At 33.3% G+C, this 26,267-nt stretch overlaps 9 protein-coding genes across 9 annotated transcripts, besides 2 other annotated features; 4 read left to right on the top strand and 5 right to left on the bottom strand.

Moving 5' to 3' along the window:
• Nucleotides 1-448: 448 nt before the first annotated feature.
• Nucleotides 449-2,721, top strand: TVAGG3_0530660 (mitochondrial ATP-dependent permease MDL1 family; the record flags this gene model as incomplete). The annotated part of the gene is made up of 1 exon (XM_001581893.1): nucleotides 469-2,655. One exon carries the CDS (start codon nucleotides 469-471, stop codon nucleotides 2,653-2,655), a length of 2,187 nt encoding a protein of 728 aa, XP_001581943.1.
• Nucleotides 2,722-3,098: 377 nt separating this feature from the next.
• On the bottom strand, nucleotides 3,099-5,261 carry TVAGG3_0530650 (biological adhesion protein; the record flags this gene model as incomplete). Its single annotated transcript, XM_001581892.1, has 1 exon — nucleotides 3,099-5,261. One exon carries the CDS (start codon nucleotides 5,259-5,261, stop codon nucleotides 3,099-3,101), a length of 2,163 nt encoding a protein of 720 aa, XP_001581942.1.
• A 262-nt stretch (nucleotides 5,262-5,523) lies between these two features.
• Nucleotides 5,524-8,808, bottom strand: TVAGG3_0530640 (uncharacterized protein; the record flags this gene model as incomplete). The annotated part of the gene is made up of 1 exon (XM_001581891.1): nucleotides 5,524-8,808. The coding sequence occupies one exon, from the start codon at nucleotides 8,806-8,808 to the stop codon at nucleotides 5,524-5,526; it is 3,285 nt and encodes a 1,094-aa protein (XP_001581941.1).
• A 312-nt stretch (nucleotides 8,809-9,120) lies between these two features.
• Nucleotides 9,121-12,342: a mobile genetic element.
• On the top strand, nucleotides 10,359-11,807 carry TVAGG3_0530630 (MULE transposase domain-containing protein; the record flags this gene model as incomplete). The annotated part of the gene is made up of 1 exon (XM_001581890.2): nucleotides 10,359-11,807. One exon carries the CDS (start codon nucleotides 10,359-10,361, stop codon nucleotides 11,805-11,807), a length of 1,449 nt encoding a protein of 482 aa, XP_001581940.2.
• A 235-nt stretch (nucleotides 12,343-12,577) lies between the features above and the next one.
• Nucleotides 12,578-13,057: a mobile genetic element.
• Nucleotides 13,058-13,339: 282 nt separating this feature from the next.
• TVAGG3_0530600 (biological adhesion protein) lies at nucleotides 13,340-15,293 on the bottom strand (the record flags this gene model as incomplete). Its single annotated transcript, XM_001581889.1, has 1 exon — nucleotides 13,413-15,032. One exon carries the CDS (start codon nucleotides 15,030-15,032, stop codon nucleotides 13,413-13,415), a length of 1,620 nt encoding a protein of 539 aa, XP_001581939.1.
• An 86-nt stretch (nucleotides 15,294-15,379) lies between these two features.
• TVAGG3_0530590 (cilia- and flagella-associated protein 57 family) lies at nucleotides 15,380-19,126 on the bottom strand (the record flags this gene model as incomplete). Its single annotated transcript, XM_001581888.1, has 1 exon — nucleotides 15,450-19,124. One exon carries the CDS (start codon nucleotides 19,122-19,124, stop codon nucleotides 15,450-15,452), a length of 3,675 nt encoding a protein of 1,224 aa, XP_001581938.1.
• A 1,779-nt stretch (nucleotides 19,127-20,905) lies between these two features.
• On the top strand, nucleotides 20,906-23,168 carry TVAGG3_0530580 (SGNH hydrolase family; the record flags this gene model as incomplete). Its single annotated transcript, XM_001581887.1, has 1 exon — nucleotides 20,944-22,785. One exon carries the CDS (start codon nucleotides 20,944-20,946, stop codon nucleotides 22,783-22,785), a length of 1,842 nt encoding a protein of 613 aa, XP_001581937.1.
• A 210-nt stretch (nucleotides 23,169-23,378) lies between these two features.
• TVAGG3_0530570 (uncharacterized protein) lies at nucleotides 23,379-25,145 on the bottom strand (the record flags this gene model as incomplete). The annotated part of the gene is made up of 1 exon (XM_001581886.1): nucleotides 23,379-25,145. One exon carries the CDS (start codon nucleotides 25,143-25,145, stop codon nucleotides 23,379-23,381), a length of 1,767 nt encoding a protein of 588 aa, XP_001581936.1.
• A 208-nt stretch (nucleotides 25,146-25,353) lies between these two features.
• On the top strand, nucleotides 25,354-26,228 carry TVAGG3_0530560 (uncharacterized protein; the record flags this gene model as incomplete). Its single annotated transcript, XM_001581885.1, has 1 exon — nucleotides 25,373-26,131. One exon carries the CDS (start codon nucleotides 25,373-25,375, stop codon nucleotides 26,129-26,131), a length of 759 nt encoding a protein of 252 aa, XP_001581935.1.
• Between the last annotated feature and the right edge of the window lie 39 nt (nucleotides 26,229-26,267).

Here is a 26,267-nt window from a genome sequence, read left to right as displayed (position 1 = left end):
TATATAATAATTTCACATATTTTTTAAGATTTGAGCATTTTCAAATTCTGAGCGGAAATTATTTATAATAAATTTCGAAACCGACAGAACAAATAAGCTGCATTTTCAATAAATATATCAATTTCAGCTATTAAAGTTGTTAATCTTATATCAATTAAAGTGGCTGGGAGAATTTTTAAGTATTTCAGGGAAATGTATTGCGAAATATTATCACATGATGAATCCTTATCATTATTTACAAGAATAATCATCGTTGATTAACCATAAATTCAATGGGTTTCTCATTGTCAAAATTGAATGTATTATTCAATTTTTTATCCATCTAATTACACTAATAACAACATATGCATTAAATTTTTTAATTCATGTTCCTGAAATCTCGGTTTTACATCATCTCAAAAATTTGAATGTGTTTTTTTATAAAATTTTTTCTTCATACCTAGAGACAGTCAAATTCAGTTTGAAAGGATGTCAACACAGCGAAGGAACTCTTCGGAGTACTCCGAGAGCAAATCCAACTCTAACTCCAAATCGAAGTCAGAGATCCAGGTAGACGATTCGGAGAAGAAGGAAGCGCGCGGAATTCTCTATAAAGTTATGTTCAGTAATCCAGAAGCCATTGTAGCCTTAATCCCAGCACTTATTTCAGGTGGCGCACCAATCTGTTCTTTCCTTTTATTCGGAAGAATCCTCAACAAGCTTTCCGAATATGGTATGTCTGTTTACATGAATAAGCAGGACCCAACCTATCCAGTCGCAGATGTTTTGCCAGACATTTCATTTTATTGCATTTGGGTCACAGTTATTGCAGCAATTGCAGGTATTGCAAAGTTTTTCCAGACATTTTGCTGGATTAGACTCGGTGCAAGACTCTCAACAAGAATTAGACGTGATTTGTTCAAGAACATGATGATGTCAGAAGTCACATTCTTCGATGTCACTCCAATCGGTGGCATTTTGACACTTTTAAGTGAAGATGCACAAATGGTTCAAGATGCTTTCGGCACAATTAAGGGCACACAGATCGAAAACATTGCCAAATTTATCACAGGTATCGTTCTGGCTTTTGTTTATTCTTGGAAATTGGCTTTAGTATCATGTGCGGTCATTCCAGTCTGTTCAATCGCTATTATGATCTTCATGCCATTCATCATCAAGAGATCAACCCTCAGATTTGCGGTTCTTGCAAAATCAATGACAATTGCCGAAGAAACATTATCCTCCATCCATACAGTACGTGGATTCAACCGTGAAGATGACGAAATCGAAAGGTTTAAGTCCACATCCCTCATTTCCACAAAGCATGAACAAGTCATCGGATATCTTGTCGTTGCGATGTTCACAATCGTCATGACAATTGTCTGGACAGATGTTGTTGCCAACATGTACTTCGGTGCTACACTTGTCGAGAAATCCATGAAAGGCGACAAATCATTTTTAATCGGAGACATGATGTCATGCTTTATGTTCACAATGATGGGTACAATGGGTATCATGATGATCCAAGGATCAATGTCCGGTGAACAAAAAGCTGTTGCTGCCGGTGCAAGAATTCTCAAATTAACTAAACATACTCCAGCAATTCCATTCGAAGGCGGCCTTCAACCAGAAGAATTCAAGGGACACATTGAGTTCAAGAACGTCACATTCCAATATCCAACACGCCCTGTCAACGTTCTCAACAATGTTTCCTTCGAAGTTCCTCCAAACACTGTTGCTGCTTTAGTTGGCCACTCCGGATCCGGAAAATCAACATGTGTCCAACTCATCGAGAGATACTACGACGTACAAGATGGCATTGTCATGCTCGATGGCCGTGATATCAAGGAATACGATCCAAGATGGTTGCACAGGAAGATTGGCTTGGTCAATCAAGAACCAACATTGTTCTCAACAACAATCAAAGAGAACATCATCTACGGAAAGAAAGATGCAACACAGGAAGAAATCGATAACGCAACAGAAATTGCAAATGCAAAGAAGTTCATTGACAAGCTTGAGAAGAAATATGAAACTCTTGCAGGTGAAAAAGGCGCTAAATTGTCAGGTGGTCAGAAACAAAGAGTTGCAATTGCTCGCGCTGTCATTAAGAATCCAGCAATTTTGTTGTGTGATGAAGCTACATCAGCTTTGGATGCAGGTTCTGAGAAGAAGGTTCAAATCGCTCTTGACAAGGTCATGGAGAACAGAACATCAGTCATTGTCGCTCACAGATTGTCAACAATCAGAAATGCAAAGATCATCTATGTTTTCGATGCAGGAAAGATCGTTGAACAAGGAACACATGACGAGTTGGTTGCTAAGAAAGGTGCTTACTACAACTTAGTTTCAAGACAATTGGTCGATCCAACTGCAGGAAACACAAACAAAGTTGAAGATGCTGATAAGTCTGACGGAAGCTCATCATCTCCAAAGGATGATCATCCAATCGAGTTACCAAAGGACGTTCCAAATGAAGAGCCAAAGAAGCAAGAAGAACCAAAGAAACAAGAAGAAGAGCCAAAGAAGGAAGAAAAGAAAGAAACTCCTAAAGATTCACCAAAGACAACTGAAGTAGAGCAGATGAGAGATGAATCTTCTGGATCAGGATCTGGATATTCTTATTCTTACTCTTCAAAGTCATACTCTTACTCAAAGTCAAAATCTAAGAAATAATTTTTCTAAATTTGACTTAAGTAAACAATTTTGATTTAATCAATTAACAGTATTTTTAGATTAATGAATTATACGACTCATATTTCATCATAATATCAATAAATTTAGATTTCAAAATTATAAATCTATCATATTATGATCCATTCTTTAAAATTTCGAATATCTTATGTATGAACATAATCATCATCTTATGCATTCAAATAAATATTTTTATTTGCGCAATAATTATTGTCTTTTGTTCAGTTTTTCCTATTAACTTTTTTAATTTTAGTACAACAAAGGAGGGCTACTCGGAAATATATCGGTTTTACTTAATTTAAAAACTTATTAAATTCAAAATGTAAATAGTGTTAGTTGACTTTAACAATATATAAAATTTTAGCTAAAACACAAATAAATTAATCAAGTATAAAAACAAAATTAAAGAACAAAAAACAAATTAATTACACGAAGTGGAGAAAGTCAGAAGGAGGACAATGACCAGAAGTTGTTTGCAATCTTTTCATGAAACGAAGAGCTGTATTGACAGCTTTAACAGACAAACCATTTTTATTGCTGTTAGATAGTTCATTTTTCTCAAATTTGTTCATAATAATCTTTTCATCTCTAAGTAGTGATATCTTTGAAACAACAGTGTAGTTGCCTCTTCCTGCTTTGATTGCTTCTGATAATACAGTTCTTGCAGCTCTGTCTGATCCGTCAGTAAGTGGCTGACCACTTATTTCTGCCTGCATTTTGTTGGACCAATTTCTCCATTCATTAATAATAACATCGGAACCTTGACGTTTTTCAAGTTCTTCTTTTAGAAATTCTATTTGAGAATTTGATGATTCATTAGACTTCTTCAACTCTTCAGCTTCTTTTTCTTCCTTTTCAATAGTCTTTTTGAGATTATCTACATAGTCTTCAATAGATTCTGGATATTTAATGTCGTATTTATCACGAATCTTTGTTGCATCTAAAAGAATCTTTTTCTGGATTGTATAAAAGGTATGTTTTGATTCCAATGCGTTACATAGGTTTTCTACATTCTCTGTTGATGATGGTGACATTTCACAAAGCTTAAGAAGAAGCTTTCTCGTATCTTCAACTTGTTTTGCAGAATCTGAAACTTGTTTTTCTGCTTGAGATTTGATACTTTGTATTAATGAATCACTTTTGGCTTGTAAAGCCTGTTTCTCATCTTCTGCATTCTTCTGGATCTTTGCAATCTTCATATTTGCTGTTTTCTCTGCAACTTTGGCTTCTGAAGCTTCTTGTTTAGATGCTTCGAGTGATTTCTTCAGATTTTCAATTTCTGCTTTAAGATTTGAGTTTTCTGATACAAGATCTCTTGATTCTTCTTTAGCATTATCAATAACAGTTTTAACACGAGAATTTAGTGCTTCTTCTGTTTCTGACTTCTGTTTTGTCATTTCTTCTAATTCTTTTTGCGATTTATGGAGTCTTTCTTTAAATTTCTCTCTACTGTTTCTAAGTCTTGTTTCCAGAACAATTAATTGGTCTACTTGTTCTTTGAAGGCTTTGTTTTCTGCCTGGTAATTTAAGCATTTATCGGCAAGACATTCATTTTCCTTAATAAGTGTATTCGTTCTGTTCTGTATAGCGTCTAGCATCGAGCAAGTATCTTTCTGCGCCTTAATTGCTTCTTTGTATTTGGCAAATTTCTCTTTCAACTTTTTAGAAAGGTCAAGTAGTGCTGTCTTGGCAACCTGAAGCTCAGAACCAAGGAATTTGATTTTGTCCTGAAGAGATTCCTTTTCTTTTGTGAGTTTGTCAACATCTTGAGAATGTTGTTGAACTTCTTCATCTAAAGACGCTTTGCATGTATTAAGAGTGTCTGTTAAGCTTTCTATTGATTGAGTAGTTGTCTGCTTATATTCTTCCAATGTTTTAATCAAATCTTCGTTTTGCTTTTTAAGTGCGTTGAAAGCTGTTTCATTTAATTCTGTTTTAGTTTTTGCATCATCTATTATGCTTTCGTAAAAGATTTCTGGCTTTCCAGTAATCTCTTTGATTGCTGCTTCAAGTTTCTCGATTTTAACTTGATTTGAAGCATTTTGCTGAACAACTTCGAAGTATTCATCGTTAAGAGTCTTTAAACGCGAGATTGGAACAGTATTTTTCTTGAAGTTTTCAATTTGAGATTCTAGCTTCTTATTGTAATTGAGTAGCATGTTATTAACATTCACAATGCCACAGAAAATCGTAAATAGTTCTTTTATTGGATGCATGTCAAGATCTTCGTTACTTGCGAATTTGAGGAATTCATTCATTTGTTTTTCAGGTGTATCAAGTGCTCGTGCATCAAATATAGAATATTCTCTTGGAATGTTTTCTATTCCGATTTCTAGCATATTTTCCTCTAGAAAGTTAGAGAGCTTGATGCAATGAGAAAGAATAAGTGATCTGACATCAGATCCGATAGTTTCACCGCCAGTGAAGCAAAAACCTCTAATAAACGATATTGCATCATCTAAATGTGAAAGTAAATCAATATATTTTTCTCTTGGAACACTTCCTGTACTATAAGAAATGATATCATCGCTAGTTTTTTGTTTATTTCCTTGATGCTTCCCTTGTAATTCATTATTTTTACCAATCATGATATTAAAAGTGACAAGAAATTTTAAACGAATATCGCTCACACATTTCTATTTTATTTTTGGAATTTGGAAATCCTTACAGCAATTTCCCCTAAGGGAACTCTCACGATGATCCACATAGTAGAATCAAGCAAACAATGTAACTTCAAGTAGAATATACACAAAAAGCTGAATTTTCAAAGAATATTTAAACACAATAATATATAAAAAGAAGTAATGTTATTTTGGTTATAAGAGAAATGATTTATAATGAATATTTTTTTTAAACTGATGAACCTGAACCAGAACTGCTTTCTTTCTTCTTTTCATAACTGGAACCACTTCCTGACGATTTAGAATATGTTAAAGACTCTGCAGAGCTATAACTAGAGTTTCCTAGCTCCACTAGGGTATCTTTGTAAAGGAAGAACATTACAGACCAGATTCCGATGACAACAATAAGAAATACAAGAGCGACCACAATTATTAGCATTAAACCATTTCCTTTTGCACCATCTTTTTTGACATAATGCTTTTGTAACAATTCGGTGTAAAGAGGAGGATCAGTTGGTAAATCTTTCATTGTTGAGAGCCATTTCGTGGAATAATTAATGGGGGTGCGGATAAAGAATTTGTTTTCGGTAAAATTTACTTCCATCTCAGGTTCATAATGTTTCCACTCTTTGTTTGGAGTAGTTGGACCAATGAAAGAACTTTTGTTCAGTGATTCTTTGGTGCTAGAAGATGGGATGAAACCAGAAATGACTGTCTTTTGGTTTTCGCCCATATAGTTGTTTTTGAAATTTGTTGCATTGAAAACGTAAGGCAAGAGTGTGTCGTCATATTGGAATGTGAACTTTGTTGTCTTTGACGAATCTTGCTGCTGACAGTTTGATGAGAGGATAACTGATGATGCAGTGTCTGAGTTCCATCTAAGATTGACATTTGTTCCGAATATGTCACAAACATCTGTATTTGAATTTTCTGAATTAGTTCCGTCGTCTAATATTCGTTTGTTTGATGAATACCCACTCGGTCTGAGAACTGATCCTGGATACATCGTTAAGTTATTGTTAACTTGTAATGAATCAAATTCTGAGATAGTATCATATTTGATCTCTAAGTTATCGAATATTGCTTTGCATCCTGATATCTTAGTGATTTTTGTTTCGTTATCTTCACTCAGCAAAATGTCAAATGACATATCTGGGAACTTGACCTCTGGAAGATTTGAAGATCTATCACCAAGTTTGAATGTTGTGACTTTGGATTGAACACGACTTGCCAGCGTGTTTGATACTTTGTATATTGAGTTTCGAATGTATGGTCCTGTGTAGTTCAACAACATCAACACATTTGTTATTGTGCTGTTTCCTGGATTCAATGTGATTATTTCTTGACTCCTGAATGAATCTGGCCAATCGACATCGCTTTCTGCAGTCAGAATCTCTGCATATCCAATAAAATTAGTGAGATTGAAATTAACAACATTCTCTGCTGTTTCTTTTCCATCATATTCGATTAATAATCTATATTCATCATTATTTGAGAACGAATCTTGTGATAAATAATCAACAGTTAAAAGAACCTTTGAAGCTGTAATTTGAATGGTAACAGGGACAACATCTACAACTGGAGTTACACGTAGTTTTATCCTTGTCGAGTTTCCATAAAATAAACCTGCAATTTGTAACGGTTCCAAACCTGTTATTACCAAAATTGACTTTCCCAGTGGCCAATATCTTAATTGATATACACTAATAGAAAAATCGCTGGCAAATAACTTTGCAACATCATCTGAGTTATAATAAAACGTTACTTTTTCATTAAATGTTGGCTTTAATTTGAAATTGAATGAGGATCTGGTTAGCGAGACACTATTGACATTATCATTAATGGAAAGAGTGGAAACATCAAGATCATAGTTAAGATTCAGGTTATTCAAAGAAATATTGCCTTGAAGTTCTGATAAGCCGAGAACGTTGATTCTTGCATATGCACCATCAGCTGCACTGATAAAGAAGTCTTTGTTCTTCAAATCACTGTTTAGTTTCGTCAAATCGAGTGTCGGAATTTTAAAGTTCATCGAATCAAATCCGAGAGATGTGATATAATATCCGATTTCGATACCATTCAAGTCGCTTGGTGCATTGAGGGATAAGTTGAGAACCTTCTCTGGATAGTCTGGATCTAGTGCTTTCATTTGTGATATTGGTAAACTCATGTTGAGAACACGTGTTAGATAATATTTCATAGATGATGCTTTGCAATCAGAAACTGTTCCTAGATCGAATGTCAAACATATAGATAGTGGGAACAGACTTAGTTTGTCAGGATCAAATTTAACTCGACCACTTGTTGTTGATGTCATAATTGATTGACCTTCATAAAAACCTGGAATTGTGACATCACTCGCTAATTCGACGTTGATTTCTCTATTTTCACATGAAACTACTTGCATCTCTGTCGTTGGGAACTTTGACGAAATCTCTGATTTCGTATAATAATGTGAAGAATCTTCATGATCGATATATAAAATCAGAGAGTTTGTACCTTCGTATTGAGGCAGTGTTGTGAATGTTAATTGCCCGCATTCATATTTCTCAGAAAACTTCTTCATGTGCCAATGCAACGGTATGTATTTTGAAGTCCATGAAGGAAAATTTGTTAATTTTCCAAATACAAGATTAACTCCGGAAGCCATGTAGAAGTCATTATAATCTTTCCAGCCAAAATCACAATCTGATATTTTAATGCTTGCGCTTGATGTTGACGAATCTAATTTTATTGTTAAATCAGTGAAGAAATTAAATGCAAAAGATTTGATTGTTGTACTCTTATGAAGAATTAATATCACATGTGCAGGGAGATTAAACATATTGAAAGGAAATTCACTTCCATCAATTTCAATTGTCCATTCTGTGAAACCAAATACGCATGCAAAGGATGTTGAATATGATATTGAGAATAGTGATGTAGATGAGATTACTATTTTCGAGTACGAAACATTTCCACCTGTAATATCTAATCTTGATAGTGTCACATCACTAGGGATAACTGACTTATTTTCATGTTGATCTAATGTCAATGTTGCAGGGGATGATTGGTACGTATCAAAGTTGAACACTAATGATGAATAATTATAAGGTATTTGAAATTGAAAAGTAAATGAATCAAATTTCACTGTTGCTAAGAAACTTGTGGTTGTATATCCATCTGATATCTGTACAGATGTATAATTATTGACATTACTAAACGAAAGCGCTCTAGTTTCATAGATTTTATTACTTGTTCTTGAAGTATATCCCGATTCTTCTCCTGTCAAGTTAACATTCCATAATACATAATAGGTATTTGCATTATCCAGGGAAATGATCAAATTCATCGGCCCAATATAATTTAAAATATTAAATCCATCAATTTTATCACCTTTATCTTTGCAATTATATACATGAAAACTTCTAACGTTGAATTGTCCTGGAAATCTTAGAATATAACCATGATATTCACAAGATGAGTTTGATCCTGAAGGAGCATGAGTTATTTCTGTTGATGGTGTTTCTTGCATAGAATCAAATATGATCATGGGATGGAAGTCATCACTTGTAAATTTTTCAAGAATGTTTGAATCTTCATGAGACGCATTTGTCTGAGGTGTATGTCCAGGATAATCGATATTGATACTAGGTAAACTATTCATATCATATTCAAGATTTTGAAGATATGTTTTAACATCACTTTCAGATTTTGAAATAAAATTGGAAAGAGATAACTTATCTTTATAATTTCTTGTGGTCTTACATTGCGAATCATCAGTATTATAAATACAAATGCGAAATTCTGCAAACGCAAGAGATAATAGGAATACAAACATATTTATGGGGCGGCGACAAATTTGCCCAGCCAGTAAAGTATTCAATTTTTTTTGCATTTTTTTAAGGGGGCACACGAGAGGATCATGTAAACTTCAGAATTTAGCTTCTTAACTTAAATCATGGAATGTCTCAAAGAAAAAAGTAGCATACAGCATGTAAAGCTAAAGAAAGATAATCATAATTAATACCTTAATTTTTAATATTACGCATTTTTAGGTGCAAAATTTAAAAACATTCTAATACAATAGAGCAGTTTCCAAAAGTAGCATACAGCATGCAAAGCTAAAGAAAGATAATCATAATTAATACCTTAATTTTTAATATTACGCATTTTTAGGTGCAAAATTTAAAAACATTCTAATACAATAGAGCAGTTTCCAAAAGTAGCATACAGCATGTAAAGCTAAAGAAAGATAATCATAATTAATACCTTAATTTTTAATATTACGCATTTTTAGGTGCAAAATTTAAAAACATTCTAATACAATAGAGCAGTTTCCAAAAGTAGCATACAGCATGCAAAGCTAAAGAAAGATAATCATAATTAATACCTTAATTTTTAATATTACGCATTTTTAGGTGCAAAATTTAAAAACATTCTAATACAATAGAGCAGTTTCCAAAAGTAGCATACAGCATGTAAAGCTAAAGAAAGATAATCATAATTAATACCTTAATTTTTAATATTACGCATTTTTAGGTGCAAAATTTAAAAACATTCTAATACAATAGAGCAGTTTCCAAAAGTAGCATACAGCATGTAAAGCTAAAGAAAGATAATCATAATTAATACCTTAATTTTTAATATTACGCATTTTTAGGTGCAAAATTTAAAAACATTCTAATACAATAGAGCAGTTTCCAAAAGTAGCATACAGCATGCAAAGCTAAAGAAAGATAATCATAATTAATACCTTTAAAGTTTAAAATCTTGATTTTTTTTAAAATCAAATATTTATAACTTTAATACATACAGCTTAAACCTTATACTTGTTTTCTCTTGTGAGAAAGCAATCTTACAAAGCTAACAATCCTAAAAAATAAAGAATTAAAATTTAATAATTTAATCTAACAAAATTTCTCTCTTTATCCTTTTGCACTCTTTATATGCAACTCAAATCCATCATATAATATTCCTATAATACTCTTGCCTCAAACAATGACGAACAAACTGCTATTCTCATTTAATTACAGACCAAATCTATTCAAATTTCTGAATTTTTAATTTTCATTTCAATTTCAAATGGAATTAGAAGAAGAAACTATCTTTACTGTTATGGATCTTTGTAAATTTGGAGTTAAACAAGAAATACAAGCACAGTATGGATATGGTGAACGTGTCAGGAAAGAAAGATCTCAGATTTCATTCCACTGCAAATATCCAAAATGTCCTGCACATTTTAATGTTGCAATCTTGGATCAAAATAAATACAAACTAATCAAAATAGTTGAAGAACATGATCATTCCGCCCCAAATGACAAAAGTCAATATTCGTCTGTCTTTTATCGCAAATATTTAGAACATTACTTCCAAACAGATGACAATCAAAGAGCGATAGCACAGCTAAATGCATTCAAAGATCTTGAAATTCCTCTTACAGGTCCGTCCATTCCAGAGATGTACGCTCAAAAACCACGTGCAATCAAACGATTTGCAGAGAGAATACATGCTCTTCAAACTAGATATTCTCCTGACGATGTTGTGTCATTGCAAATCTTTGTTCAGACAGTACAAGAAGAATCTCCAGATGATCTCATTGCATTTGAAGTCTCAGACAATAATATGTGTTTCTATTACGCGCCTTTTGAAGGCAAAGCTTATGCGCATAGTATCAAGACATTTCATATAGACAGCACCTATAAATTGTTGCGATCAAACATTCCATTGTATGCATTTACTGGCAAAATCAAAGATTTTCACATTTTCCCTTTTTTATATTTCTTTTGTCAACCAGACACTTATCAAAACATTCAAGTTTGCGTGTGCGCCTATCTCAGATGGGTAACAATTGAGCCAGAATACATTAGCATGGACTGTGCTCCACAGATAGCTCAAGCAATAGAAGAAAGCATTCCACAAGCTCAAATACTTTGGTGCGGAGTACATGTTCTTCGTGCAATTCTTCGCAAATCAAATAAGTTTTCTTCTCAAGAAAAATTTGAACAATTCTATAATTTGATGAAGGATTTAGTCTTCAAATTAGATGCAGAACATGAGGAAGAAGCAAATGCTGCCTATGATCAAGTTCTGGAGTTGCTCGACACAGATCCAACAGCATCTCAATACTTTAACAGACAATGGCGTTACAACATATCAAGATGGATTGCTCGTGACAGGCGTGAAGGCGACGCAACTAACAATATTGCCGAAGCTCATTTTAGAACACTCAAACATGACTATTTTCCTGATCGAAAAAATCTCAGAATTGATGATGTTATTATAGAAATTTATACAAAAGTGATACCATCTTTCGTTATCAAACTCAAAATTGATCAAAATCCAGCAGATGACCGTGTTATTAGGATCATGGAAAAAGCAACTAACGCAGAAATTGATGTAAAAAGACAAAGAAAAATCGAGAGTATTTCAATGCTCAATAGATTGCTCAATGCTGTTAGTGATGACTCAATAGATCCCACTAAAATATATCCTACCTTGAAAGTATTATTACAAAGAACTCATTTCATTTAATTTTGATTTTAATTTTAGATTAAATTATTAAATTTTAATTCTTTATTTTTTAGGATTGTTAGCTTTGTAAGATTGCTTTCTCACAAGAGAAAACAAGTATAAGGTTTAAGCTGTATGTATTAAAGTTATAAATATTTGATTTAAAAAAAATCAAGATTTTAAACTTTAAAGGTATTAATTATGATTATCTTTCTTTAGCTTTGCATGCTGTATGCTACTTTTGGAAACTGCTCTATTGTATTAGAATGTTTTTAAATTTTGCACCTAAAAATGCGTAATATTAAAAATTAAGGTATTAATTATGATTATCTTTCTTTAGCTTTGCATGCTGTATGCTACTTTTGGAAACTGCTCTATTGTATTAGAATGTTTTTAAATTTTGCACCTAAAAATGCGTAATATTAAAAATTAAGGTATTAATTATGATTATCTTTCTTTAGCTTTGCATGCTGTATGCTACTTTTTTCTTTGAGACATTCCATGATTTAAGTTAAGAAGCTTTAAAAAAATGCAAAAAAAATGTAATAAAATAAAAAAGAGGATGTTTTATTGTCGTCTGGAAAAAGTGACAAAATTATTATTGTCGTCTAAAAAATAGATTTTTCAAGCATGTTTCGGTACCTAAATAAAGGAAGAACATCAATTCCATCTATGTATATAGTATGCAAACACGCATGATATATGGAGTAGCTCTTTATCTGGCTAAAAATCCTATTATTTGAAAATTCGCATTGTCGTCTAAAACCGCCAGACGACAATAATAATACCCCAATAAAAAAATTTTTAGTATCGATAATCTGAAATATGTTGTTTACTTAAACCGCGAGCGAAGCGAGCGGCTTAGTTTCGTAATTTCGTACAATCTTTTTTCGAATCTGTTCTTTTCTTAAGCCGCAAGCGAAGCGAGCGGCTTAGTTTCGTAATTTCATACAATCTTTTTTCGAATCTGTTCTTTTCTTAAGCCGCGAGCGAAGCGAGTGGCTTAGTTTCGTAATTTCATACAATTATTTTTCGAATTTGTTCTTTTTGTCAACCGCGAGCGAAGCGAGTGGCTTTTTATTTTTAAAATTTTTTTTTTCTTTCTTACTTTTTTTTTCCTTACTTACAAATTTGATAGTAACTTACCAAATCTCTCTATCATATAATAATAAATTAATCCATTTTTTGTTTCAAATCTAACACTTTACATTTCTGACATGTAAACCTGTCACTTTTCACTTCACCTCAGTGGGCAAGTTTGTGCCCCCCTCTCATATTTATTTTCAATTGAATTTTTTGAATCAAATTGAAATAACTTCCATATCAAATAGAGTTTTTCCATTAGTATGTTAAGAGTACTTGAAATATCGGAAAGGTTTAAATCTAACTACGATTGAACCTTTAAATTTTTGAGATGGTCGAATGAAAATGTGTATTCAAATTCTTAAAAAATTCAGCAAATTTATTTGAGGTCTATAAAGTTCTGATATCTATGAAGATTCCTTAAAAACCTCAAATACATTCTTATTCAGCCTTAAATCTATTTTTTTTCCCTCAATCACACCATGGTTAATTTATGTTTAAATAATGAAAATATTTATAAATGAAAACAAGAAAAGAAAATTGTTAATTTGCATTTTTTTCTAATTGCTCGCGTTGCTCTTTAAGACTGATGCATCGTTTCTCTGCTTCATCAAGTTGCTTCTGGTAGATAGCAAGCATCTTTTTGGCACCATTCTCGCGAAGTTGCAAAAGTTTGGCACGACTTTCTAAGTTATCTTTCTTCTGGTTAAGTTCTTCTTCTTGCGATCGAAGTTTGTCTTCTTCTTTCTGCTGTTCCATACGTTTTGTCTCTAATTCTGCTTCTAATGCTGCAATACGCTCACGCTCTTCTCGTGTTTCTTTCTCCATTTGTTCTAACAGTGCGCGCTCGCTGCCTGGACCTTCTGATAATCGTTTGATTTCTGCTTGTTCATCTTCGATCTTCTGTTGAAGCTCATCGTGTTCTGCTTGCAAACCTGCAAGTTTCTGTTTCAACGAATCGACACTTTCACATTCCTTGAGTTTGTTCTCGAGTTCCATAATCATTTTATCTGCTTCTTCATGCTTTTTATTCCATAACTCAAGCCATTTCGATTGTTCCAATTCAACTTCATTTCTTCTTTGTGCAGCAGCTCTTTCAAGCTTTTCGAATCTTCTTTCAACTGCGGCTGCTTCCTCTTCAAACTTTGATAAATATTCATCAATATATGTCTTCATTTTACGTGTGTTTTCGTGTCTTTCTGCTTCTAATGCGGCTCTTCTAATTTCTTTGTTTTGAGTTCTTTCATTTGCTTCTGCTGCAATTCTTGCTGCTTCTTCATCTTCTTTCTTACGTTCAGCAAGCTTCTCTTCTTCTCGCTTAAGCTGCATTTCTAATTGATCAAGTTCGTCGTGTTCTTTTTCTGCTTCTTCCCTTCGTTTTCTGATCTGTTCTCTCTGTTCAAGAAGTTTCTTACGTTTCTCATCACGCTCTGAAAGAGCCTGTAAGATCTTTCGCTTCTTTGCTTCAGCTGCAACTCTACGACGTTCTAAAGCTGCTCGCTTCTCGTTTGTTTCTTCAATCTTCTTTTGATGCTCTAATGCGTCAGCTTCAAGTTTAATGACTTCGGCTTCTCTAACAGAAACCTCTTCTTGTAATGATTCGACTAATTGCTTAAGTCTATTGACTTGCTGAGATTTTCTGCGTACATTTTGAATTAACGTATCTGCATCTTTTGATTGAAGTTCTAATTCTCGTAATTCCATATCTTCTTTTTCTAGAGCTTCCTTTTGTGAGCTAAGCTCTGAAGCAAGCTTATTGTTTCCTTCAACTTCTTGTTGTTTCATTTGGACATTAAGTCTTGCGGTATCAAGCTCTTTCTTTGCTTTTCCAAGATCGGATTTAAGTTTTTCGGCTGTTTCTCTTAATACTTGTGTTTGTCTTTCAATTTCTTCTGTCGATTTATTAAGATTTGCAATTGATGAAACTTGTTCTTCTTGTTCTGATATATCTCTCTCAACTTCGTTAAGATGTATCTCATTTTCATCAAGTTGTTTCTTTTCTTGCTCAAGACTTTTCATTTCATCTTGAATTCTTTGTTGTTCTGCGAGTAATTTTTGTAATTCAAGCTGTAAATTTTCTTCTCTCTTACTTAATTGCTCTATAAATGGCGATTTTTTCGATGTATCTAGATTGGAAATCCCTTTTTTTGCGCTTTTTGACATTTACGTTTAAAAAATGACGAATTTATAATATAATTCATCGGCGTGCAGCACTGATAATATTTATTCACGCTAAACTGTGGGTTGCCGCATTCATAAGTTTCTTATGCCGATTTATAAAGTTTGACGAAAAAATTGGAGCCAAAGCAAGGAATCTAAAACAAAATGAAAATAGAAGATGTAAATTTGCAATGCATTCCTAGATTAAGCATCCTGTTTTATATTGGTATCCTTAATTTCATCGGATTATCATCAAAATTTTTCTGATATTTGAATTCAAATTATTGCAATTTAAGTAGAGAAATAAATTTGAGCAATATTTCTCTCTTATTTCGAATAAGTTATCTTTTATAAACTTTATTTTTTAATTAAAATAATAAAACAACAAAATTAATAATACAAAATAAAATTAAAATGTCTTCAAGTGAAATGATCAATAGTCATTGTTGCACCAGCATATGTCATCTTCTTCTGAACTGTTGTTGTTGGCTGGATGATATTTGTAGACTTAAGAAGAGGCCTGACTTTAGTTTCAAGAGGTTTAGATTCATGTCTGCATTGTCTCATCAAAGAATTCAAGTTAATTTGTGCGAGATGCAACTTAGATTTCAAGTCATTGTTCTCTTTCCTTAATCTTGCCAATTCTGCTATGATTTCTTCGTTCTTTCCGATCTGTTTCATGAATTTAGAACCATTTGCTTCAGAATCTTCTTCAACTTTAACACGAAGTTCAACAACTTTCTCAGCCAAAGCAGATTTATGTCTCTCGAATTCATCCAATGTTTCCAACAAAGCGTGATCTTCTCTTTCTAACTTCTTTTCTGTTCCGAATTGTTCATTCAACAACTGAACTTCATCAGCCCATTTAGCTTCAGGAATTTCTGTGTAAATAGTGTGAACTCTGTTCTTAAACTGGTTGATCTTTGATGTGCATTTTTGAGCAGCATTATCTGTTTTGAGGATTTCATCATATAATCCGTTAATTTCTGCTTCCATTTTTTCAAGTTCTTCATCATCTTTTGCATCAGAAAGTTTCTGTGCTCTAAGGGTTGCTTCGTTTGCAGTGATCATTTGTTTCAATGTCTCTATTTCTTGTTTCTTTGGCAAAGCTTGTTTCTTCATTTCGTTTAATTGGCTGTCAGTGACATTTCTCCATTTAAGAAGTTCTTCATTTTGGCTTTGCAAATCACGTAAATGATTTGTTTGTCTTGCAACTCTTTCGCTTCTTGCTTGGAGATCTCTGTCAATTGCTTCTGTATCAGCTTTCATTTTTTCATTTCTTCTCTTCATTGCTGCGTTTTCTTGTGTCAATTTATTGATCTGTTGGTTGATTGTTGCTTTGCTTTCTAACTTGGAATCATAATCATCTTGGTTACCAACCAATTTAGTTCTAATTCCTTCAATTGATTGCTGTATTTTATTGAGTTCTTCCGCATACTCTTTTCTCAATATTTCCATGTCTTTCTCATGTTCTTCTCTCAACAACTGTTCTTCTTTAGGGTGCAATGATTTGCACTGTAACAATCTCTTCTTTGCTTCATCGTTATCCAATGATTGTACTTTCAATTGTTTCTCAGCTGTATCTCTTCTTTCTTGTAGTTTTGCTTTGAATTCTTCTGTCATGAAGTGAAGTTTTTCTTCGTATTCGCATTGTATCTTTATTTTTTCTTTCATGAGTTCTGCTGCGTGTTTTGTCTGTTCAGTTAATTTCTGTTCGTATAGTTCTTTAACTGACTTAATCTTCATGAAATGCTGAGTGTCTGATTCAGCAATGATATCAGCAGCTTTCTTTTCTTGTTCTGCTTTTTGGTTTTGCAAAGCGTGAACTTGCTTTTTCAGTGAACAAACAGTCATCTGCCATTTGTTCTTTTGCTGAGCAATTTCTCTTGATTGCGTTTCAATCAATTTAGTCTTTGCACATTGGAACTGAGATCTGTGTAAGTTGAGCATTTCTCTCAATCTCGTTAAGTTCTCTTTTTTGTCTTCGAACTGTTCTCTTTCGATAAGGAAACTCTGCTCTTCTCTCGACAATGCTAAGGAAACTGGAGCGGCAATGACCATCTGGTGTGGCTGTACAACGTTGAAGATAAAGATAGAACTGTCTTCACTCGCTGTAAACAATGTTTGGCCATCAGATGAAGCCATGATGCAATGTACTGGTCCTGTGTGAACAGCAACTTCTATACCAATGTTGAATGGATTCTCTTCGCCCATAGGAAGTAGAGGGAATGGAATAACCTGTAAATTACCTCTTACGTCACCTGAAATTATTGATAAATTCACTGGCATGCAGAACGCTGTGAAATTGAGATGGCGAGTTGGGGATCGTTCTGTCTTTGTTGTCTCATCGTAAATAGTGTTGTTATTCGTTGCAACTAAGATATTAAATTGAGTACTGTTGGAATTATCTGAAGCGGTTTGAGATTGGGCAAGTAAGGCACCAATGCATTGAGATTGTAGTGAAACAACTAAGTTTCGCTCCCACATTCTCGCATTCCATTGAAATACGTTGCCATCTAAGCCGCTGGAGACAAAGAATGAGTCATTCGGGGCCCATGTGATTGACTTGACACTGGAGTTGTGTCCTCTAAGTGATGTAACGGTCTTTGCGCTGTATGTTGAGATAACTTTTATAATTAAAGCGCCTGCAGCCAAAAGGTGGCCACCATTTGAGAAACTGACGCATGTACATGATAATGAATCCCATTTTGCTCGTAAAACAAGTGAGTCAAATGTCAAAGAATAAAGTAATAATTTGTCTGAAGTGCCAACAGCCAACAAATCTCCACTTGGATGGAAGGAACAGCTGTTAACAGGCTCTCTGAGTTTCTCTGATGCGATAACAGTCCTTTTCGCAAGGTTCCAAACTAATAATGTTCGATCTTGGCCGCCGCAAGTAGCCAATAATGGCTTTCTAGGGCATGTAGCGATAGCAACAATTGGCCCCATGTGGCATCTGATGGGTAATGGTGTAAATAAACCGTTGAATTGGTTCATTTCCGCTGCACCAATAACAGCATTAGTTTCAGAAACATCAATTGATGATTGTGTCTTCATGAATTCGTTTAATTCATCTTCTTGCTCGTTGTCGAGTTGTAGTTTTTCGCTTTGTTCTGCTTCCATTGCTTGTTTTATCTTCTCGAAAGCTTTATCAAGATGAAGGATGCCTGTATAAGAGTCATCGTATATAACAACAGCAAGATCTCCATCAGGTGATGGTGAAATTTCTGAGATAGAATTGATTGATAAATCAAGAGGGCCAAAATAGATTAAATGGGGCTCGCCTCCTGTTGCCTTGTAGTAGTATATCATGTTGTTATCAATTACGAAGACATTATTTCTAATTGTTCTGATAAAAGAAATATTTTTCGAAGGAGGTTCGATTGTATTAACATATTGATCGCTCATTATAGTAAGAATCTTATTATCTGAAACTAAAAGTAATAATCCTGGTATTCCTGGAACAAAACAGAATCTATCGTATTTTGTAAATCCAGGTGTTTCGATTTTCTTTAATTGTTTGTCGATTGTATTAATTAAACAAATTGAAACTGATTCCTCTGAGAAAAGTAAAAGTCTTGATGCATCTGCTGGATCAAATTGAATTAATTTTACGTTATTATCAATTGGAATGATTGCAGCCAGCGAAACTTGTCTACCCATCTTCCAGACGAAAACCCTGTTCTCGCCATCGCCTATACCTAATGCTGCGATTAAAGAAGCATCTGTTGAAAAAGTAAGAGATAAAAACTTAGCAATCTTTCCATGACGAAGATGTACGTGTGCAACTTGAGTTTCTGTATCATAAATAGATAATATACCGTTATTTGGTCGAAATACTTCTGATATAGCAATAAATTGACCGTTAGAAGTAACAGCTACATCGCATAATTTAATTACTTCTGCACAAGCTGACGTGAAACGCTCTGGAAATAAAAATTGCTGTGATCCTGTTTCAGTATGATACTGAGTAATGTGCATACCAACAGGATAGAAGAATTGACTTGATGAATTCCAGTGTACTGTCCCATTCTCAAGGAAATTAACGCCCAAAGCGGACACTGGCTCTAACCTGAGTCCAGTGTAGCTAGTCATCCTTGTACGTTATTTAATTTTTTTTTTTATTTTCAATGGGTAGAAAAAAAAATTACTTGTTTTCTATAAGGGATAATACTTCAGTCTATTAATAATCATCGACCAAAATTGTATCAAATAGGCATAACATTTGAAATATAGTAGTCTCATATAAGACGACATTGATAAACACTTGTTTTAATTAATCAAAAAATAATATAACAAAATTTTGCCAAAATAAGCTCAAAAAGAATAACAATGCTCAAATCAATTATATGTGCCTAAGGATGTCAATTCGGAAAATTGTTTTCATTTTAGGAGAATATAATTTTCCTTTTCGAAAATTTAAAAAGTGAGACGCGCAGGATTCGAACTTTTTTAAAAGTTGATTTAAATATATTCTAGTGTGGATTCTAAGGATAATATCATATTTAAAATAAGAATATACTAGTTTAGGTGGTATAATTTTTTTCGATAAATTTGAGAGCATGTACGTTTAGGGCATGAAAAGTGTCAATTCGCTCAGCGAAAGCTGAGCTAGCTTCGTTCTCGAAAGAATAGGGAAGGAGTGAAAGAGAGTGATACAGATATTGACACATTCATATCATTTCAACAAATTTTGATCAAATTGAAATGCAATGAAATTCAATTCACTTCATATCCTTCAGTCAGTACATTGACATCCTTCTACATCACAATGATAACTCGTGCATCAATAGTTCTACAACTAACTCAGAAAAAACAAGATTTTTCCTTCCAGCTTACAGCTTTTAAAAAGTTTCGATGATAAAAATCACTCTACTCTTGTTTATCGATATGTTGTGATAGTAGGTAAACGTATTCTTATCGATATTAATAAAAATATTTTTACGAAAATCTGAACCAATTACAGAGTTATTCATAAAGTTTATGATAACTGTAATTACTTCATCTTTGTTTAATATTTGAATAAACAATTTAATTTAATTTGCATAATTTTTTTTAGTTGAAAGACAGGAAACTTAGTTGAGTTTGTATTATTTTTATCGTTCAATTCATTGTATATGTGAGTGATCCAGATATTTAAGATATTTAGAAAAAATTTATTAATTTGATTAACAAATTTTAATCAAAATAGCAAAAATCTATTTGATAGCTGTAAGCAAATAATAATTTCTATTTCAACCAAAATCACTTATTTTCATCTAAACGTATAAAATTGTCAATTTTATGATAATAAATTTAAAATCTCATGAAATATAAAGGAGAGTAATATTTTTCAATTTTCTTTTTTTCTTTCTCTCAAATATTTTCTATTGGGAATTTTCTTGTTATCAAAAAATAATTTTAATATTTGTTTATTTCATTACATACAATAAAATTTTAAAAACTCTATTTCTTCACAAGAAAATTTTTTCCTTCATATGAAGAAACATTTTGTTCTCCATTTGATGTTGAGTCTAAATCTCGATTTTTGAATTTTCTTCTTTCCAAATTTCTTTTTTCCAAATTAGAAGTTTAATTCAAATTTTCAATAGTTTATATATTTTCTCAAACCGTCTTAGATTTTCTCACTTTTTAGGGATTTTCTCTCAAAATATACAAAAATAGTAATACCAATACATGTGTCTAATATACTTTAAAACCATCGTGATAAAATTCAAAAACGAAGAGTTCTTCTCTCCAAATTTTTTTCAAAATCAAAAAAATGAGATAAAAAAATACGTTTGGAAAATTCATTTTTAGCATTTTAGGAATTTTCTCACTTTTCTTCCAAATTGACATCCTTAATGTGCCAGAATGATAAGAATATTTTCAATATTCCGAAAAGTGACACTATCATATTGACACTTTTCTCACGATGTGGGAGGAAGTCTTTGTTCACTTTGATACGGATCCACCATGGTGTATCTGCTTTAAATCCCCTTCCTCATCGAAGATAACAATGAAAAAAATTGTACAGACCACTTTAGAGAGATATAATACAGATAAGAAAACAGAATATTCGATAGATGATTTTAACATATATAGAATAGATCAAAATGATACTGAAATATCACAAGAAACAGATTTAGATAAAGTTTTCGGAGAATTGCATAACGAAATTCTTCTTCGTCTTAAAAACAATAACGAATTTGAAGAGGAAGAAGACGATTTAATGCCGTATCAATTGGCATCCGAAGACGATCAGATCAAACTTCATAAAGCAGCAGAACTTCTTCTAAAAAATCGAAATTATGTTCAAAGTTTATCAACATATCGATTAACGAGCCTTCCACCAAGCAGGCAAGCAATACAATTATTCGTAGAAAACGATCTAAGTAAAAGATTTCAGCCCGAAAGCCAAAATACAGAAAGTATAAATCCATTTTCTCATTTTTCTTTTAACAGATTATTAACAGAGCTTGACAGCCTTTATCCAGTCCAGAAGAAAGGAGATTTACTGGTAGAAATCATCAAAAGGAATGCGAATGCTGGAATTGACTGTCTATTTCAAGAACCAGAGTTATTCATGTTAATTCCGAAGATTTACCAAGATATACCAGACATTACATCCAAAATCATCAAGAAAATACAGGAATCAAGCATAAAAACCAACGGAGTCGTTTGTATTCTTTCAATTATCGCAAAATCCAACTGTATCGACATATTTTGCCAAATTCTAACTACGTGCATTACAGTTGCTGACCTTTCTGCTAAGAGCTGCTACGAAATCGCATGGATTCTATATCAATACAGAAGATCAGATATCTTGATTCCGATTGTCGACCATTGGCTTGGCGAAATCAACAATCGTGTTGACGAATCACTCCATATTTGTTTAGTTCACGGCGCACTCGGTCTAATTTGCTCTTTTCCACCTGTTGACGACAGATTTTCTGCTCTTTCGAAAAAACAGTTTGATTACAGCAAAATAACAGAAACAGAGCTATATACAATCCGTATTATCATTGTAGCTGCCTTGTTAATCTACGAGGAAGGCTTTTTAGGTGCTTTTTCCGCAATTATCGATGCAATTAAAAACATCATCGATATTGGTGTTTATTTTTTGCGGGAATATCCAGAATGGCAGCTTATTACAACATCCATTAAATGCGCATCCCGTGTTAACATGACACCGCGCTTTCCTACCTCTGTTTTCGTGATTGGTGATGAATATTCGATCATTGCAAATTACAGGATCATGAAACCATTTGGAACTTGTTTTTCTCATTCGATTCGAGGTCTTTCTTTGATGTCTTTGAGGACACAGACACAACAGAGAGACATGTTCGTGAATGTGCTTGAATCTATACAACCATTCGATGTAATTTTCTTGTTTCTTGGAACAGTTGACATCGAAAAAGAACTTCCAAAGATGTTGCAAGAAGGAGACACAGATTCTGTTGTTTCCCAGTTAGAAGAATTGGCTGTGATAATGGGAGAAACTGTGGAAGAGATTAAAAATAGATTCCCTGGTAAGAAGATATTTGTACATAAAGTATTGACACCTGTACAAGAAGCTCTTCAGATTTCAAAGTATTTCAACGAAAGAATACAATTGGAACTGTCTGAAAACGCTTCTTTTGTTGATTTACACCTGCCGCCACTTTATAACTCTGTGGATATGATCGGTGGGGATATTCAAGATGACTGGCCTGATAAATACGCAAAGGCTTTCTTTAACGAGTTCTCTGAAAATAGGTCTTCAAAGAAAAAATAAATTGTTTGTTTATTTCTAACATGATTTTTATAATATTTTTTCAGAGTTCACTTACGACTTTAATACATTGAATATTAACTTAAAGCAAAAGAATTGAAGGATATGTCATACTGTGGTTTGTGCACCATTAATCATTGTTTTAATATATTTTTAATTACTTTTTAGTTATTCTCTGAATGGGTCAGAAAGTTGTAATTCATACAATCCTCAATCATATAAGATACCTTTATCACTTCAATGCAGAATATCTCGTGAAATTGTATAGAGATTATTAAAATATTGGGCTTTTTTAAAAGTCATTTCATTTGAGAGAAAAGCACAAATGCGCAATGTCAAAATCGTGAAGGAAATCTTGAGTTAATTATTACCAAATATAATATGATATCTTGCAAAAAAAAAACTGGATGGTATATCAATAAAAACTATTAAATTACTATGCTTGTTAAATCAATTCGTTTACTACATGTATTAGAAGTCAAGTCTCTTAAATTTGCTATCATTATGAATCAATGAATATTTGGTCAACTTAATGGTGAAATAAATTATATTTATAGATCAAAAACAAAGATATTTATTTACAATATAAAAAACAATTAATTAGATTCAGGAACTTCGATTTTTCCTTTTGCAAGTTTGTTGATATTATCAAGAGTTTCTCTAGAAGTGCTATTAACAATAGTTTGGATGTAAATGTCTCTTGATGCGTGTCTTTTATCAAGATATCTATCAAACTCAACTTGTGGAACATCCAAAACAATTCTAGAGAACTCAATAAGTCCTAACGAAGCAATATTTTCAAGAACATCCGAAGAAACTTTGTCCAAAGTATCCCAAAACAGAGATTCATCAACTGGATGTCTGTTTATCAGAAGATCTCTTACTACATTCACATACTCTTTCTCAAGGAGATCCTTCATGCCACCGCAAGATTTGCAGTAAGCACCAAGTCTCCACCAAAATTCACGTCGTGGATGTAAAGCAGTTGGATCTTTTTTGGCGGTTTTGACAGCAACTTCCCACATTGATTTCTTTTTGTATTTTCCTTTTCCTATCAATCCTGAATGAATTCTCTTGCAGTCTTCTTCAAGAAGCTTCAAGTAGTTCTCGAACACTTCTTTGGATTCGAATGTTTTCTTGATCATCCTTCTTCTATTGATTAATTTCTTGTCAATCTCTTTCTTTTCGTCTTCAACAAGATTATCCCAGTGTTTAGTGAATGCACGTAACTCGGCAACATCATTCCTAGTGAAAGGAAGTTTATCGGCAGTGAATAAAATGTCATCTTGTTTAGATTCAACCAAAGTTGACTTAGGATCGATTTCAACACTTGCGTCATCATCATTGTTCAATGATAATGAGGATTCAAAGAAGTTTGAACCGGCAAACATTGCATTTGAGCCCAATCCAAATGCTTTTTGTTCTTGTTGAGGGTCTGCATCGAATAATTTCAGGGGAAAATCTTGTTCTGCATTTTTCGGAACGAATGGTTTACCAACTGTTGGGTCGAAGTACTTCTTAAGACATTTCTGGCATGTGTCCTCGTCTTCTGGTGATATCTTGAAGAAGTTATCTGGTTTTAATGTTGGTCTTTCCGAAATTTTCAGTGGAACGAATGGAGAATCATCAGTTTTCGCTGCTTCGACCTCTTCATTGGAAAGAGATGCGAAATGTAATTCACGAATAAGACTTGATTGATTGCCTGCAACTGGTTTTCTTGGTCCTGATATTCCTGTAACGCGTTTGCCTTCGTCTTTTGGCTTATCATTTATATCTGATATGTCATCCTCGAAGACTTGACTTTGAAAATATGGAATTGCGCCACCAAATGTCTGTAAATAGGCATCTGGAGGAATAATTGTTGTATATTTAGGTGGAAGTCGCTGTCTTGTTGTTGCACGACGCTTGAGAGTACTTGATTCTGTTGATGCTGATAATTTGGGTCCATTGTCTTTGATTTTAAAGCGTAATTCTTCAGTTTTATTTGTAAGAGAATCGTTGATATCTTTTGAATTTAACGCAATGAACTGTTTTTCGGCAAATGAACGTGTATCTGGATCGTTTATATCATATTCTGGGTATTTTGTTGCAAATCCTTTATACATTTTGTTATAATCTTTGGCATATGGCCTGTTAACAAGAACATTAACCATATTGTCAATTGGAGATGGCTTTGATGGATCTAAAGCTGGTGGTAATGTGCCATAAATTGGCAAACCCATTTCAATTTGCCTCAAAGGTCCATCAGAAATCCAAGATGACTTTTCAGCCATACCTTCTGTACCGCCCTCGTCTAGATTTACGGGCCTGAGTTGAAATTTTGCTTTGTTATCAGGCTTATATGGAAAAATCGCTTGTCGCATTACACAAAAATTTTTTCTTTCTTACAACGTGTTTTTTTCAAAGGTAGTAATGGTGTAAGACCCTTTAAAAGATAAATATTCGATTGCTTTTTTTGGAGTTATCTTAGCACAAAATAACATGTGTTATGTAAGCAAGTAATATATTTAGTGTTAAATCAAATCCTACGATTATTTTTTCGGTGACTTTTCTATAGCGAAAATGAACCTTGACACTTTTGAATACTAAAATGAATACTCAAGGCATTATTCAAGCCCAAATAGATAGATGCGCTCGCGAAGGTCTTCCTGTAACACCAGTTGACCAATTTACATTTACAATCACAATTGGAAGCACAACATACACACTTAAACTTAGTCCAAAGTATCCACAAGAAGGACCAAAAATTCTTCGCGGTAAAAACGAGCTCCCATGTCCAATTTCTCAATCCTGGAATTCTGCATTTACAATGTTTGACATTATTAACCATCTTCGTATCAACGAAGGTTATGATACAGCGTATGCTACACAAAAATGCAAGCTTGATGTAGATGAAGTTAAAGCAGCCGTTAGCAGGGCTGGCATTAATCAAGTTTCAACAGCTAGTGGCAGAGAAGCCGTCATTGTTCAATGCAAATCAGTTCGTCAAGCAAAAGATAAGATGAAATCTGTTCAAGATCGTAAGCGCGCAGCCGAAACCAGATTAGGTACAATTTTCAATGAATTATTTGATCTCAAAGATGAAGTCGACAATTTACAAAAGAATCGCGAGTCATTGCAAGGCGAAGCCTCCAGATATTCAAAGGATCCACAGCAAATTAATGCAGAATCAATGAAAGCAAAGGTTAGATCATTGAAGGAACAAAATGATGTTATTGATGCTGAACTTGACTCCCTCAGAACTGCTCTTGCCAGCCAACAAATTAAGCCAGAGCAATTCGCTTTAGATTATAAGGCAAAGATGCAATTGAAATTAAAGAACAAGAAGCTTATCGAGAGCTTGAAATAAAATGCATAAACTATAAAAGTATTTGAGATGTCTAATTAAAAGGTTATTATTCTATTTTAAAAATCTAAAAAAAAACATTAATAAACTAGTTAAAAACACTTTATTTAGGATTGATTTAAGCAAAACAAAACATTTA

The sequence above is a fragment of the Trichomonas vaginalis genome, chromosome II, assembly GCF_026262505.1.
Source record: "Trichomonas vaginalis G3 chromosome II, whole genome shotgun sequence".
Classification (NCBI taxonomy): domain Eukaryota; phylum Parabasalia; order Trichomonadida; family Trichomonadidae; genus Trichomonas; species Trichomonas vaginalis.
This window is presented reverse-complemented; position numbering and strand designations above follow the sequence as displayed.